The sequence below is a fragment of the Triticum urartu genome, chromosome 7A, assembly GCF_056163025.1.
Source record: "Triticum urartu cultivar PI428250 chromosome 7A, HENAU_Tu73, whole genome shotgun sequence".
Lineage (NCBI taxonomy): Eukaryota > Viridiplantae > Streptophyta > Magnoliopsida > Poales > Poaceae > Triticum > Triticum urartu.
Window position 1 is genome coordinate 282,043,283 of NC_141879.1, and position 17,577 is coordinate 282,060,859.

At 43.4% G+C, this 17,577-nt stretch overlaps 1 protein-coding gene across 1 annotated transcript; it reads right to left on the reverse strand.

The window, feature by feature from the left end:
• Window positions 1-351: 351 nt before the first annotated feature.
• On the reverse strand, window positions 352-6,463 carry RBR1 (retinoblastoma-related 1). Its single transcript, XM_048684562.2, has 18 exons — window positions 6,135-6,463; window positions 5,299-5,403; window positions 5,086-5,213; window positions 4,905-5,001; window positions 4,748-4,794; window positions 4,382-4,577; window positions 4,189-4,255; window positions 3,835-4,017; window positions 3,534-3,727; window positions 2,573-3,443; window positions 2,290-2,425; window positions 2,123-2,195; window positions 1,863-2,039; window positions 1,651-1,770; window positions 1,414-1,549; window positions 1,206-1,318; window positions 972-1,087; window positions 352-894 (listed from the first exon to the last, which is right to left on the reverse strand). Exons 1-18 carry the CDS (start codon window positions 6,285-6,287, stop codon window positions 744-746), a joined length of 3,063 nt encoding a protein of 1,020 aa, XP_048540519.2. The 5' UTR covers window positions 6,288-6,463; the 3' UTR covers window positions 352-743.
• Window positions 6,464-17,577: the final 11,114 nt, after the last annotated feature.

The following is a 17,577-nucleotide window of genomic DNA, read 5'->3' on the forward strand; positions in this document are numbered from 1 at the left end:
CTAGTACTTCCTCCATCCCATAATGTAAAACGTTTTTTGACACCATACTTGAAGTAGTTGTGCATCACAGCAGCACAGCAATGGCAATTGTACATCTTATCGCTAAGGAGACATGATAGCAAAGGTTGTACTATAAATGTGCGTTTATACGACCAAAGTGTTAGATTTCCAGTTGGCCTGGGTTTCTATCAACATCATTCGACAATACTAGTATGTGCATGACACGCTGAAAAATATTTGGAACAAGTCTTCTACATTATCATTCATCAGCAATAGTGGTTAGACCATGACACACAGAATAGCCAAAATAGACAAGTTAGTAGCTTCCAAACAAACAAGCAAACAAAGAAAGAAAGAAAAGGTAGGTCTCATTTACAAAATTGTTACACCCTCTGTTCACCAACATAGGACGTTTTGACAGTTCAATTTAAACCGTCGAAACATCTTACATTTACATACGGAAATAGTACTACTACTTATCGCTAACATTAGCATTAAAAACCCTCCCGACCAAGAGGAACAAAAATCAGAATCCACGCGGCACAGGTTAGCGGGTCCCTCTCTCTCAGGGCAGCCCTTCTTTTTATATATCACAAGAGTAAAGAGCTGCTCACACAGAGTGGCTCCCCATGTCAGGGAACACATATCAGAGACTAAAACATCTAACACTACTAGATCGGGCTCACACCTAACAGATTAGCATTTGTATCAATAGGTCGTGATGGCTACGCCGCACGACCAAGCTAAGGGTCCTGCTGCTCGCCCTTTACCGGCGTCTTGGTGCCGAAGACCGCCATCGCAGCAGCGGAGCTGCCGTTCTGGTCGCTCAGGCTTCTGGCCACCACCAGATCGCTCACCACGTCGAAGTTGAGCCTTCCGTTAACTTTCTTCCCGCTGCACAAATTGCAAGTGTTCTCATGATTTGCTTCTTGACAGTCGAACGAGGACAATTTCCAGACTCTGGCTTTTACCTGTTTAGGCGGGTGTTAATCGCATTCAGATCCTTGGAGGGGCTCTGAAATGCATGGGTGCTCTCCCCGACACACGCGTAATAGCTCTTGGAGCTCGGCGAAAGCAGGGTGTCCATCTGAAATGATCAATTTTATCAGTCAGCAACATTGATCAAGGACTAGTGCAACAATTTAGAGTCACACATGACCAGGATGATGCTAAATAAAGCATAGAAACTTCACAAAACTATTCACCTTTGACGATCGTAGCGGGGAGACATATACATTATGAGTGGCAGAAACTTTCTTTGGAGACATGTCAGGAAGGTTCGGAAACCTAGACAGCCGAGGAGATTCTGGAAATGAGGCTGCCGATGTGACAAAAAAACAAACACTTCAGAAAAATCATTTGCAAATCCAGCATTTGAACAATCTTGCTTATTTTCAGTTAATCGATGCATACCATCGCCACCACTTTTTGGCTCATTGTTTCTGTTTGGACTGGTACCAGGTCCAAGATCCACCAACAAAGGCTTGACGGTAGGAATAAATACTTCGTTGTAGAAAGTGATGATATCAACATGATCCTCTCCTATTTTCTGTCATGAAAACAGTTTATCAGATACTCCCTTCAGAATACCAGCCAATTGAAAACCGGGGAAAAAATCCCTTGAACAATTAAAACAATGTGAGGTTTTACCCCGCTGCGGCTCCTTGATGGCCAATTAACATAAACACTACGGAAAACCTGTGGCTTGCATTGAGACTGTTTTCTGTAGCTGAAAATAATCTCCTTGAAGGTAAGGGCTAGTTGAGATATCTGTGAAAAAATATATATGAACAGTAAATTAATTGTAGCAAGCAAGGCCTTTATCTGAAGGTTTTCCAAGGACAGTGATAAATTAAACATACCTTTGCAACTCCATATATGCAGCACAGTATGATCTGGTCAATGTGCCTGTTGAAAAAAAGAGCGGTTTGTTGGCTGATAATTTGCTGGACAAGGGAGTATACTCGCTCCAGAATTTGCTGACTAAGTTGCAATCTTTCACAGAGACATTTGATTCTAATGGCTGCAAGTTTTGTTATCTGCAGGGGGGCAAAAAGGGTACAGTATGATCAGCAAGCATTTTAGTGCATCACATTACATTGCATCAAAAACAAACACCCACCTTGCTCAAGAATACACCTATTCCTGTCTCTGCGCATGTTTCTCCTCCTGCTGCTGGATTAGGTCTTGTTGGGCTGCAATTAAGAACACAGAAGGCAAAGTTTCAGTTTAGCATCTCGCCTCGCTAACCTGAAGAGTTCACACAGGAATCAGGAAGAAATGTCAAACCTTGCAAACGCCGACTGAAGAGGAGGTAGAAACTTTGATTTGATGGCATCCTTTACTGGTGATCTAAATGAGTTGTCCACCAGCACATTTCTCCTTTCAGTACATGCTCTTTTGGGCGATCTAACTTCATCTTTATCTACAGAAAATATCATTGACACACAGGAAGTTTAGTAACTTCATATACCAAGTGGGAAAGCCCTAAAAATGCTACTCAATTGGCAGCACAGATTCGAAAACATGATATAACAGGCATATGTTAGTGGTGACTTCCCAAAACTGCTACCTGGTTGCTTGTGAAATGGGAGAGGTGGAAGGCCACCCAGTGAAATATCATGATGCACCGCAATAGCATCAAGCGAAGGCATTGGTTCAGCCAGTAAACCTAGCCGGTTTATTTCTGCAGACAATGTAGGTCTAGCAACAATTAAGGAATTGTACATTGAGGAGCCTTTCTCCCATGCCATGCTTTCCAGAAGTCGCTCCTCAAGTGAATTCAAATGACGCTTCAACTCTCGCGGCAGTGAATCTTCATGTCTGACAAAGCTCTCTATGACTTTGCTCAAATCAAAAGCTGTTATGCCAGTTTTCTCCAGCACAGCTGGGAACATCATTGTGACTGTCTTGTGAGTGGCCAGAACTAACTCAGCAGAACAGGCAATCATACAACGATGGAATCGCTCATTAGACAGAAGTGACGTAAGATTGCTCCCACTCAAGATCTGTGACTCTGCTCTGCACATTGACTCCAGAACTCTATAGTACAGCTTAAGAGCTTCCATTTTCCTTTGCTCTGTCCAGATAGCATCCATCCCGCTTGTGTTTCGCAAACTAGTACACATACGCTCACCAAAAGAACTGCCTGTGAATATGGCTCCAAGTATAATGGCAGCTCTGCATGTGATGTCATCTGTTACATCCTTATCACATGCAGAGAAGAAGCGCAGCAACTCCCCAGAAGGTTTGGAAGGGAGAGGCGATATTGTACTTCGAAGCCACTTGGCAGTTGTCATGGCTGTGCTCACTGGGGTGAAAGGAGCCATCTTTGAGTTGCAGAAGCTATTTCCATTAGGTGACGGACAGAAACGTGGAGGAGACATTGGGGCTCGACTTGCTGTTGATTTGGTAGGTGAGGCCATAACATCATCATACTTTCTCTGCAAGATCACAGATAATTAGGTTAGTAAAGATCAAAGCTTTTGAGCTATGGAAGAATGTAGGATGGGCATAGGCTCATTAGTAATTACCTTTGTGCCTGGCAATTTAAGGGCACCTCCTGACAGACTTCCACTGCCAAGCAAACTGTCCTCATCATTAGCAAACATCCGTGCATCTAGTTCTCCCTTTGTATCAAGTCCATTCACATATTCCTTTTCCAGGACCTGCAAACTTGATTTCAATGAATCTTCCTCAAGAAAATTCTTGAAAAACGTCAAGCCCTCTGCATCAAAGAAAAAAGTAGCTGTGACATTGGCCAACAAAAAATTCATGAAAGACAAACATAGAGTCAAAACTTTAAGAACTTCTGTTTGCAGCCCAGACTCATACCTGGATCAATAAACAATAAACTGCCCTGCTGGCACTCTGAAACATCCGAGCATGGTTTCTTTTTTAAAATATCCTTTATGAGAATGTTTGTCTTCTGCAGTGCTTTGCTCAACTCATCTTCTGAGGTAAGATATCTTTCACAGAGGGATGCAATAAGATTGACTCCCTTATCTGACTTCTTAGCTGATTCAAATCAATATAAACAGCATCCATCAGTTTAAAGCTGTAACTGCCAATGGCTGTGTGCACCAATCGATGCAGAGGCTAGGGTTTAACCTCCTTTTCAGATAAAAAGGATGTAGCTGCCAAACAAGCTGAGCATGAAAATAGTCAAAACAAAGAGGGAATCATTACCAAAGCAGGACGAATCCTCGATGCTGAAGTTCCTTAACCGCACAGGGATATGAATAATAAGCACAGCCTGCAAGCAATAAGTATTCAGTGTTTACAAGTTAGACAAATATCATACAAGGACATTTTGTCTTGTTGCATATGAAGAGAAGATCAGGCGACACGTGTGAGATAGATCATAGTAGGGAGTCCTTACCAACACAGAAACCAACTCAGTTGTGGATGTTAAAAGATTCTTCACGGCGCTTGATGCTTGGTTTCTCAGAACTAAGAAGAGTAACCATCCAAAGTCATAATATTCAGAAGCTTGTTGCACATTTAGGTCTGAAGAATTATTTGCAGGTTTGCCATCGTTTAAGAGGAATAGCTCCTGGTACGCGCGCCTGTAATGCCTGAACAAGAGAAACATCGCTGCCGCTTGTCAAACACAATACTAGTTCATAAATGCTCAAGACCAGGAAAAAACTACAAAAAAGAGCGATGAGTGCAGCAGCAAATGAGCTAAGATTCAGTGAACAGAGTTGCCATGTGGGCATTTTAGGTTACATGCAGAGGAACTTACCGGCCTAGGGAGCATAAATGGACAAGATTGGCCTGCAGCTCCTGTAACTGAACACAAAACAAATAAATGGCATTAATCAGCAAGGGATGAACACATAATATGTGTTTCAGTTCTCAAACCAGGGGATAAGCCATTTGTGTGTGCATAATTAAATTACCTCAAGCCTCTTCTCCCAATCTGAACCATAGAGACCAGTCAGAATGAATCCAACCTTTATGCAGAACTGAGGCATCTCCTTGAAAAAATCAACAATCCTGCAGAGCATCCACAGAGATGAGAAACAGACTAGCTAAAGCAATTAACTGAGAACTTGGTTAGAAGAAAAACTGCAGTCTCACTTGAGATCGAATGCCCTCAAAATCTGGCGCAGCGTGATGCCACGGTCTTCCTTGGCCTTCCCTGCGTTGCCGAGCTTTGACACGCAGTAAAGGACACAAGCGCACCAGGACCTCTCAATCTCCTCGGGCTATTAAGCACAAGAAACACAAATTTTAGCTGCTGCTGTACATCAGAACATGACATGGTTTGCGGATGAAGACGCCGAGATTTACCGATCCACTGCCCAAGGATGACATGCTGGACAGGAGGATGATCTTGGTCTCCTTAAACAGCTGCATCGCCTGCCTCGTCGTGCTCTCGTCGAGCACTAGCTTCCTCTGTTCGCCGGCAAATAGAGTAGTTGGCAGGATTAGATAATGAACAAAAACTCAGACATGGAAATAGCCCACAAGATGGAAGCTTGTCGCCTGCCCTAAATCATGGTCAAAGATCAGGCGGAATAAACAACTTAATACGCTCTGCCTGCAGGTAAATGTCTATGGCTACGGATAAAACACACAAGTTCCAGTACAGGAGATAGTAGTACGGAGTACAAATTAACAGTAAAGGGTGATTTTTTCTAAGATTTGGAGGGGTTAACCACAGGTCACAGAAATTAGCCGCCAGAAAATCATTCGCCCCAAAAAGATGTCGCCAAGATAATCACGAAATAGCACCGCCGCCAGAGGATTTGAAAGCGGTAAGCGCAAAATCACACCGAACCCGCAGAAGAATCTGAAGGGGGGAGAAGACAATCTAATCCAAGGGGACGAGAGCGCAGAATCCCAAGGATCTGGAGCATGGGGGCAAAAAAGATGGCAAATTTCCCCCCAACCAATCGTACATGAAAAAGATAAGCGGGAATCGAATCCAGCATATAGAACGGGAGAAGATGGGGTCGAGACCGCGAAATTTGAGAATGGCGCAACGCCCGCCATGATTTCTTGTTGAATCTTGACGGAGACAATCTAATCTAAGCGGGGAAAGTAGGAACAGATCGGCACAAAGAACTGAACCCCTGGTCCGAGAAGGGGAAAGAAGGCAGGGGTGGCTTGACTGGGCCCCGTACCTTGCAGACATCAGCGAAGCGCTCCTCCATTGCGGCGGCGGCGTTGTTGTTGGCGTTGGCGCCGCCGTTCATCCTCGCGGGGGCCGTGGACGTGGAGCACGCCGTGACCCCCGACCCCGACCTCGCGGGCTGCGGCGCGTCTGCTCCGTCCATACGCTGCCTCCCCCAGTAGGAGTATAACCTCCGGGGACGGACGAAATCTGGAGGCTATGGACTCCGGCGAGCGGCTGCGGCGAGGAGAGTAGGGTTGTTGCGGTGGGGCGGCGTGGCGGAGAAGGGTGTGGGAGGCAGGGCAGGGCAGGGGAAAAGAGGTGGGAGTGCGCGCCAAAAGAGAGGATTTTTATGTCCGGTGCGGCGGCTGCGCGGTGGGCCCGCGCGGGGTTTTGGCGGGAGAGGCGCGACGGAGATGGCGGGAGATCTGCCCTGCCCTGGGCTGAGCGGGCCCTATACGGCGGTGACGATGTCGGGATCCGCGGCCACGTGCGGCTCGCGGCGGCAGAAACGTGTCCGGCTGGGTCTCAGTCTGGGACGGTGAGAGGCTTGCGATGCACGATACATACAGTTCCGTGCTCCTTCGGGGTTCAGTGCTGCCTACTACACTTGTACCGATTCCACGGATGCCGTTGAATTACTACTAGTACGTACTCCCTCCTTCTCATCAAAAGATAAATATAAAGTAGTATCTCTTTCTCATCAAAATATATATTTTTTATCTTTACTAGGAAAATGGCCCGTGCGATGCAACGGGGTAAAAATTCAATCAAAAGCTACACTGTGTCTTGGTTTCATGGCTCAAGGGCTTTTTAATCCCGGACGGAGGTAGTATTTTGAGAGAATTGATCAAAAGACAATGGTAGCTGATAGAGGCTAAGGTGTTCCGATGTTTCGATGAGATGGTGGCTATCGTTTTCTGTGGAAGTCGACCTTGACGATCCGACTACGAACGTGCGAGACGTCGCGCCTTAGCAATCGCTAAACCAACTTCCGAGGGTTATTGACCACGCCGGAGCACGATCAACCTGACCACGAGGGTCTATTTCCTGCGAACAAACGAAGAACAAGCAAGAAACTGAGATTGCAATCGGGATATTGCGAATATAAGATGAAAGCTTTATTGATCAAGGTGGGGTTCTGTGACGTCTTGGTCTGGTCGTTGGACACAAACGAAGTACGCAAAGTTGCAGCTATGGCGAACTTTTAATCTAAACAAAACCCAAAGTCTAAACGATGCCCTAAGGGCTGTATATATGGAGAAAGAGGGGGGAATTTCGTGGCCCTTGAGGGTGGGGTCCGAAACCAACCCTAACTCTTATTTCCCCACACGTACGGACTCTAAAAATAGCCTATACTTAAGTATTTCGAAATTACATGGGCCTGGCCCATTAATAAGGTGACGCAGCACCTAGAATAGCCTATGGACGAATATTATGAAGTGGCATCTTGTATATTTCGTCCAAGGCTTCATGCACTCCTTATGGCGGCTTCAAAGTCCTGAAATCATCACTTGTAACTCCGTTCTTGATCCCCTTGCGCATGCCATCAACTCCATGCGTGTTCTTGCTCCAATGTTCATCCTTCTCCAAGCTAGTCCCTTCATTTGTAAGCAAAACAAATGTATCCAATTTAGGCAGCATCATAATCTCATGAACATTAGAATCATTACCAAGAAACGAAAATACCTGGTAATTTAATTGGCGTGCGCGAGCTCTAGTAATTGGTCCAGTATATGTAACAATAGGGGCTGTAGGTGTAACAATGGTATTGATGTCCTCATCATCCTCCCCTTCTTGAAATGAAGTCGTTCTCGACGGAAGCGCATCTTCCTCACCCAAATAAGGCTTCAAATCTGCAATGTTAAAAGTGGGCTAACCCCAAAATCTACAGGTAGCTCAAGTTTATATGCATTATCATTTATTTTCTCTAACACCTTAAAAGGACCATCATCACGTGGCATTAGCTTTGATTTGCGTAAATTAGGAAATCTATCTTTACGCAAATGTAACCAAACAAGATCTCCAGGCGCAAACACAACATGTTTTCTACCCTTATCTCCAGCAAGTTTATATTTAGCATTCATACGCTCAATATTTTCCTTAGTTAACTCATGCATTTTTAAAATCAATTCAGAACGTTCTTTAGCATCAAAATTAACCTTCTCTGAAGATGGATGAGGCAACAAATCAATAGGTGCACGAGGTAGGAAACCATACACAATTTCAAAAGGGCACATCTTAGTAGTAGAATGCAATGAACGATTATAAGCAAATTCAATATGAGGCAAGCATTCTTCCCACATTTTCTTGTTATTCTTCAAAACAGCCCTAAGCAAAGTAGACAATGTTCTATTGACTACTTCAGTTTGTCCATCAGTTTGGGGGTGACAAGTAGTACTAAAAAGCAGCTTAGTCCCCAACTTAGCCCATAAACATCTCCAAAAGTGGCTACGAAATTTAGTATCACGATCTGAAACAATAGTATTTGGCACACCATGTAAGCGAATAATTTCACGAAAGAACAAATCAACAACATTAACAGCATCATCGCTTTTATGACATGGTATAAAGTGTGCCATTTTCGAGAACCTATCCACGACAACAAATATGCTATCCCTCCCCTTCTTTGTTCGAGGTAAACATAAAACAAAGTCCATAGATATATCCTCCCAAGGAACACTAGGTACAGGCAAAGGCATATATAAACCATGAGGATTGAGTCGTGACTTAGCTCTTTGACATGTAGTGCAGCGAGCAACAAAACGCTCAACATCCCGTCTCATCTTTGGCCAAAAGAAATGTGTAGCAAGTATATCCTCCGTCTTCTTGACGCCAAAGTGTCCCATTAATCCTCCTCCATGCGCCTCCTGCAACAACAAAAGACGAACGGAGCTAGCTGGAATGCATAGCTTGTTAGCACAAAACACAAATCCATCGTTAAGAACGAACTTGTTCCAAGTTCTCCCTTCCTTACAATTCTGCAATACATCTTTAAATTCAGCATCATGAACATATTGATCTTTGATGGTCTCCAAACCAAATATTTTAAAGTCAAGTTGTGAAAGCATAGTATAACGACGAGACAAGGCATCAGCAATAACATTTTCTTTACCCTTCTTGTGTTTAATGACATAAGGGAAAGTCTCAATGAATTCAACCCATTTAGCATGTCTACGGTTCAGTTTTGCTTGACTTTTAATGTGTTTCAAAGATTCATGATCAGAATGTATAACAAATTCCTTGGGCCATAAATAATGTTGCCATGTTTCTAAGGTCCGAACAAGAGCATATAATTCTTTAACATAAGTAGAATAGTTCAGACTAGGCCCATTCAATTTTTCAGAAAAGTATGCAACACGTTTTCCATCTTATAATAACACACCTCCTAATCCAATTCCACTAGCATCACATTCAAGCTCAAAAGTCTTATTGAAATTAGGAAGTTGGAGTAAAGGAGCATGTGTCAACTTATCTTTCAATACCGTGAAGGCTTCTTCTTGTGCGGTACCCCAAACAAAAGGCACATTCTTCTTTGTAAGCTCGTTGAGAGATGCAGCAATGGTGCTGAAATCTCTCACAAAACGCCTATAGAAACCAGCGAGGCAAAGAAAACTCCTCACTTGTGTGACCGTTTTGGGCTGCGGCCAACTCTCAATAGTTTCAATCTTGGCTTTATCAACTTCAATTCCCTGTGGAGTAACAACATAGCCAAGAAAAGATACTCGGTCAGTGCAAAAGGTGCACTTTCCAAGGTTTCCAAACAAACATGCATCACGTAGAGCAATAAAAACAGTACGTAAATGTTCCAAATATTCCTCCAAAGATTTGCTATAAATCAATATGTCATCAAAGTAAACTACCACAAATTGTCCAATGAAAGCACGTAAAATTTCGTTCATTAACCTCATGAAAGTACTAGGTGCATTAGTTAACCCAAAAGGCATGACTAACCACTCATATAATCCAAACTTAGTTTTAAATGTTGTTTTCCATTCATCTCCCAATTTCATACGAATTTGATGGTATCCACTACGCAAATCAACTTTGGAGAATATTGTAGAGCCACTCAATTCATCAAGCATATCATCTAACCTAGGAATAGGATGATGATAACGAATAGTAATATTATTAATGCCTCTACAATCAACGCACATACGCGACGTACCATCCTTTTTCCGCACTAAAATGATAGGAACAGCACAAGGACTAAGGGATTCGCGTATATAACCTTTGTCGAGCAGTTCTTGTACTTGACGCATAATCTCCTTCGTCTCCTCTGGATTGGTACGGTATGGTGCACGGTTGGGTAGCGAAGCACCGGGAATTAAGTCAATTTGATGCTCAATCCCTCGAATAGGTGGTAATCCCGGTGGCACGTCTTGTGGAAAGACGTCAGCGAACTCCTGCAAAATGTTAATGACAGCAAGGGGCAAAGAGGAAGGCACGTTCTCGAATGAAAATAATGCCTCTTTGCACACAAAAGCATAGCAAACAGATTTGCTAAAATCTAGCTCATCAATATCAGATTTGGTGGCAAGTAAACATGCACTTTTCAATTTAATTTCAGAAACAACAGTAGATGGTTTATTATTAGGCTTCATTTGGTGCTCAAATTCTTTTGCCACAATCTGATTTTCACTCTTATTTGTCTCCTGTTTTGCTTTATTAGCTCTATTAATATCATCTTTCAAAATGGAATCAGGAGTCATAGGAAGCAAAGTAATATTTTTATCATTATGAACAAGAGTATACTGATTGTTTCTACCATGGTGTACAGAATTTTTATCAAATTGCCATGGTCTACCAAGTAATAAGGAACATGCTTGCATAGGTACCACATCACAATCAACATAATCAGCATATGTAGAGATACTAAAATGCACACGAATAGTATGTGTTACCTTAATCTTGCCGCTGTTGTTGAACCATTGGATGTAGTAAGGATGTGGATGTGGTCTTGTGGTGAGAGATAGCTTCTCCACCATCTCCATGCTAGCCAAGTTATTGCAGCTCCCTCCATCTATGATCACGCGAACAGAATGTTCCTTCACAACTCCCTTTGTATGGAACAAATTATGCCTCTGATTTTGCCCAGCTTGTGTAACCTGCACACTCAAAACACGTTGAGCAACTAAACATTCATACCTGTCAACATCTTCAGGAGCCATGTATTGCGTCTCATGATCAGAATCGTCTCCACCGTGTTCATCACGTGTAATAAGAGCCAAAGTCTCCTCATCATAGTCACTAGCAGACTCATACCCACCATCCTCAGTAACAATCATCACACGCTTAGATGGACATTCTCTCGCATAATGACCTCCACCCTTGCAACGTCGACAAATAATATCATGTGTTTGCCCTATTGATGCCATGGATGAAGAAGAGCTCTTTGCAGGCCCAGAAGGTGTGCTCTTGGCAGATAGTGGTGATTGTGCCTGCTTTATTGTATCACGGTTGGAGGTGGCAGCCGACGGAGGCGCCGGTGTAGCAGAACATGTGGAAGTAGATGATGCACGTGGTGTCCATGATGAAGGTCGACCTGCAGAAAAGTTAGTCCGCGCCAATGCCTGTCGATCCTGCACTTCACGTTCAGCTTTACAAGCAAGATGGAATAAACGAGTGATATTAGTATACTCCTTATACTCTAGAATCGTCGGAATCTCTCTATTTAATCCACCCATAAAACGTGCAAGCATAGCGTCATTCTCCTCAACAATACCACATCTAATCATGCCAGTTTGTAATTCCTGATAATATTCTTCTACAGAATTTTTTCCCTATCTTAAGCGCTGCAATTTTTGAAGTAATTCACGTTGATAATATGGTGGAACCCAACGAGTACGCATAGCAGTTTTCAAAGCAGCCCAAGTAGCCGGAATAGGATATAATCTACAATGCTCAGACCACCAAACACATGCAAAACTAGTGAAAGCACAAACAGCAGCAGGAACACGTCTCTCCTCGGGATATTGTAAACATGTAAATCGCTGTTCAGTTTCTAACTCCCAAGTAAGATATATATCAGGAACATATCTATCCTCAAATGGTGGAATATTCAATTTTAGTTTAGGGAGATGGTCATGATCTCGTACCTGAGGGTGAGCCCTACCATTGCCATTATTTGCATGTGGACGACCTGGTGGTTGCTATGCTGGTGGTGGCACGTAGTTCTGATTTTGATCAACCTCATCCTCATAATCTCCCACATAATCATCCTCCTCCACATCAGCAATAGGAGCCACAAAAGTATCAACAGCAGCACCAGCAGTTTGGCCCGACTGAAGAGGGACACGGCTCGCTCGGCGGAGGGCTGTTTCCCGACGTGGAGGTAGTCGGTGTTGTTGCTGTTGTTGCAGAGGTGCGGCAGGAGCAGCCGGTGGCGGTGGTGGAAAACGCGAAAGCAATTCAGCAAACTTGTTATCGAGCTTTGTTTCAAACGTCTTCTCCATGCCATCTATCTTCTCCATGGCCTCTTCAAATCTGTTTATCACATCTTGCACCTGTCCACTCATCATTTGCTGAAACATATCATGAAGCTCCTTGTTCGTCAAGTTCTCCCAGTCAGTCTCGTCGGCTTGTGATCCTGGCATGGTTAGCAGCAATAGAAACACACAAGAATATGATCCTACAGACTACTAACAAGTGGTGATGGTGGCGGGTGTCACAAATCCGTCAAGCAAATCTCAAATTCTTACCAGTTCTTACCCAGCAGCAGGCGGTGATCGGCAACCGTTGTAGTCAAAAACTCTCAAAAGCTTGGATAGAGCGATTGCCAGGGAGAGTCAAACGCACGACGTAGATGTATGTGGAGCTGGGAAGGCTTATAGTATGGTAGCAAAAAGGGTCAGCAATAATCAATTCAGAGATGCAAAGTTGAATAAACGCTCAACGACGGTACTGTGCTGGTCCTAGGCTAGACCGTGCTAGAGACGCGAGCCTAGAACACTAACAAAATCACGGCGCTGCGCGTAAATAAGGGAAAAGCACACTCTGGAACTCTCTTTTTTTTCGCTCTTTTTTTTGCACTCCTTTTTTTGCGCTCCTCTTTTTTTTGCGAAAAATCACTATAATGGCGAGTGTCTCAAAACTCTTCCCTCGTCAAACAGATAGGATGGGCACGAAATTTTTTTTTTCACTTTTTTTTCGAAAATCAGGGCAGCGACGACGAAAAAGTGCGACAAAAAATCACTATGATGGCACGTGGCTCAAAAGACTCAGAAAAGCCTAAAAATAGGATAGGGAAAAAAATTTGCCCATGAAAATTTTGGCCTAAAAACTGCCCGGGGGTCTCCAGACTCTTTTTTTTTCCGAGACCTACGCAGGCAAGGAAACACGAATCGGAATTTAGATTGATCTCAAGAACAAACCTAATATGAGAAGAACTCGGATTGGTGGTGGATATATGGTTGTGGTATATGGCAGAGGTGGTGGTATATGGTAGCGGTGGTGGTATATGGATACAGATTGGTGGTGGTATATGGATATGGATTCAGAGCGGTGGCGGACAAGCAAAAGTGGTAGATGGGCGATGATGATGGTGCGGCGGCGGCGTGACAACTTATGACCAGAACTCGAAACTCTAAAAGACTAGACTCTAAGACCAGCAACTTGACACGACGATGCAACCGCAAATTCAACAAAGCAAAAACCCTAAAAAGATTATGCAAAGGCTCAGATTGGTTCGGATATGATGAACTAACCCTAATTTTTTTGTGTGGCTTTTTCGTGGACTGTAGGTATGAAGAACAGACTCGATCTAATCTACGAAAAACTGTAAAATCTCACCGAGCAACCTGGAAATCTGATACCACTTGATAGAGGCTAAGGTGTCCCGATGTTTCGATGAGATGGTGGCTATCGTTTTCTGTGGGAGTCGACCTTGACGATCCGACTACGAACGTGCGAGACGTCGCGCCTTAGCAATCGCTAAACCAACTTCCGAGGGTTATTGACCACGCCGGAGCATGATCAACCTGACCACGAGGGTCTGTTTCCTGCGAACAAACGAAGAACAAGCAAGAAGAGATTGCAATCGGGATATTGTGAATATAAGATGAAAGCTTTATTGATCAAGGTGGGGTTCTGTGACGTCTTGGTCTGGTCGTTGGACACAAACGAAGTACGCGAAGTTGCAGCTATGGCGAACTTTTAATCTAAACAAAACCCGAAGTCTAAACGATGCCCTAAGGGCTGTATATATGGAGGAAGAGGGGGGAATTTCGTGGCCCTTGAGGGTGGGGTCCGAAACCAACCCTAACTCTTGTTTTCCCACACATACGGACTCTAAAAATAGCCTATACTTAAGTATTTCGAAATTACATGGGCCTGGCCCATTAATAAGATGACGCGGCACCTAGAATAGCCTATGGACGAATATTATGAAGTGGCATCTTGTATATTTTGTCCAAGGCTTCATGCACTCCTTATGGCGGCTTCAAAGTCCTGAAATCATCACTTGTAACTCCGTTCTTGATCCCCTTGCGCATGCCATCAACTCCATGCGTGTTCTTGCTCCAATGTTCATCCTTCTCCAAGCTAGTCCCTTCATTTGTAAGCAAAACAAATGTATCCAATTTAGGCAACATCATAATCTCATGAACATTAGAATCATTACCAAGAAACGAAAGTACCTGGTAATTTAATTGGCGTGCGCGAGCTCTAGTAATTTGTCCAGTATATGTAACAGTAGGGGCTGTGGGTGTAACAATGGTATTGATGTCCTCATCAGTAGCAAATAGCTAGGTGCCCGTGGTTGCAACGATAGAAAGAATTGATGTGTATTTAAATTTAGCGAGAGTCCCTTGTCCATCAACATCTTGGTTCTAGGTTCTGCACAGGTTCTATGTCCATTCCAAAGGCGATACACATAACCTGTAATCCCATTTTAATTACAGTTGACACCACCATAATATCTCTATGACCATCGCTAGGCGCTATCCGGAAGTAGAGAGGAAAAAAAAGAAAAACAGGGTCAACAAATGTCTAATCGGTATGCGTGTAGCCGTTATTCGTTATCTATCCCACACACTTGTCGTTCCACATCTATCCTCGTGCGTCTCGTTGCTGCAGCTGGCTCGCCGACACCAAAGATCACTGCTACAACCCATGTCGCAGCCGGCTCGCGGTCAGCCACCACTGGCATAATAATTTGCTGAGACTTGGGAGTCTAGACTTTAATTATTGCGGGATGATAATCGGTTTTATGTCGGTTTTATTTTCTCAGGAGCAAGCAAAGTATAGTTTATACTCAATATTTTGACATTCAACATGTATGTACTACAATTTCAAAAGGGCAATAATATCCGATAATACCCAATGCATTGCCCTTCATGAATTATCTTGGTCTGTTCTCATCGATGATCTGCTAGCAACCCCGTTTTAATTCGGTGCCTAGGTACTATTTTATTCGGCATTGGTGGTTAAAACATTCAGTACCGGTGCATAAAATACAGTATTTTGAAGGAAAAGAAAGCTTGTGTATATTCAAGTTGCTAATTCACATGAACAGCCACACGGCGAGGAGAGTTCGCGTGTGGTTGGGTATAGGATAGAAAGAAACTACTGGACCAGTAGGCCTAGGCGGTGGTGTGGGACCCAGTGGACGCCTTGTGTAACTCGCGCGAGATCTCTCGCCTGCTCGACCGCCATGGAGCCACCGAATCGATCGCTTAGTCTTATCTCTAGACGCAGCATCGCAGCCCCTCTCTCGTTCCTATCCCGTTTCTTTTCCCCTTCACTAATTAGCCCCTTCCCAACTCCAGTAGCCAGCCTCACCGTGCCTGGAGAGGAGCTCTCCTATGTGCCACGATCCACCTGAAGCAGGGCAAGCCCAGCTGCCGCCCCTCTCCTCCTTTCTCTAGCGTTTCCCTTCTTCTTCTTCTCTCTCTAATCTTTGTTTTCTCCAGAGAAGGGAGTCACCATGGAACCCGTAGCACCCCCGCCGCCCTGGAGCTTCGCCCCGCCTCCGGCTGTACAAGGGAATTTGTATGTACGAAACAACCAGGCTTGCTGTGCATAGTTCATGTTTTCAAACATACTATCCACTTCTTCAACCTGCTATCGGAGGTATCATTTACTTTATTTTCTCTAGGGCTTTTCATGTGAATGCTGCTATGTCCCTTGATTCGTATTCAATTTTTTTCTGGGTTTAACTCTGCTACAAGCTTGCCCTCCAAACAAATGATGCATATGAATCAATGAGAAGGAGAAATATGCTATGCTCACAACTTCACTATTTAGGTATATTATCTCCTCTCGATTATTTCACTAGCAATTGACAATAGAAGAAAGAGATATTTCAGTTTGGTGCGCACAATCAGCGACGAAGTACTAAAATATCAATGACCCATTGCAACGCACGGGCCCTTTTGCTAGTAAATATAAAGTGCGCTTCACTTTTTTTGGTATTGACCGTATGACTTTGACCACGATTTTTACTTATTGTATGTCTACAAAACTAGCATATAGACATATGAAATATAATTGTTTTGCATGACAAATGCGACGATGCAATTTACAAATGTTTTTTTGTTGAGAATCAACAATTTAGAGATGTTCAATCCGTGCATTTTTTACTGTTTAATGCTCAAAGGCATGCATCAAAGAACGTGCAAAATCAAACGCGTCTTATATTTTAGAAGGAGTGAGTATAACATAATAATAGCATGTACTAGTGTGTCGTTATTTCTTTTAACAACTTTACCACATACACGAGTGTGAAATTAATGTGTTCATCCAAATGTCCATAAATGCGATGGGGCAACATCCAAACGGCTCAGTCGTTCACGGCCATAATGCTGTACTACAACATTCAAATGTTGCGCCTACCCGTGGCATAGAGGTGCACGTCAAAGTCTACAAAAAACATATCAATAAAAACTGCTCAATGTGTTTGCTTTTCTCTAGTAACGGGATTAATTACAATGTGCTTTCTCTCTTAAAGTTCAATTTGGTAGCGTGCAGCATGAGCAACGGAACAGCATACTGCCTTTCATCAAATTTATTGAGTCCACTAGTGAAGCTTGAAGCTCATTGATTGGCATGTTGAGCAAGCCGAATAGAAGGAAACAACATGTAGGCTAATGTTTCAAGGTCCATGAATAAAAAATTGTTTGTTTATCCTTTCTTCTTTATTGGTTAACTAAAGCTTGTTTGCTTAGCCATCCTGGTATGGACCCAAGCCTCTTCTCCTTTGCAGCAATCGTTTTTTCCTCAATGAAATGTTTGTTTCACTTATGCCTGATGTGGTGGGTAATTCATGCCAACTATAGAGGTAGTTTCAATGATATATGCATGGACAGACAAAAAGAACGAAGAAAAGTACATGTCATTATTATCTGTTATAGAAGCACAGTGAAGACATATCAACATTGTTCATTTTCAACCTCCTCATCTCTTGCATCCTCACACCCGTCTTCAACCAACCACAGGCCTCAACCACCCACGTC

Excerpts from the sequence above, each read along its gene's own strand:
- RBR1 (XM_048684562.2), bottom strand. The coding sequence starts at position 6,287 with ATGGACGGAGCAGACGCGCCGCAGCCCGCGAGGTCGGGGTCGGGGGTC. Across the intron at positions 5,002-5,085 it reads TTGAGGGCATTCGATCTCAA|GATTGTTGATTTTTTCAAGG; the intron begins GTGAGACTGCAG and ends GATGCTCTGCAG. Across the intron at positions 4,256-4,381 it reads CTGAGTTGGTTTCTGTGTTG|GCTGTGCTTATTATTCATAT; the intron begins GTAAGGACTCCC and ends TATTGCTTGCAG.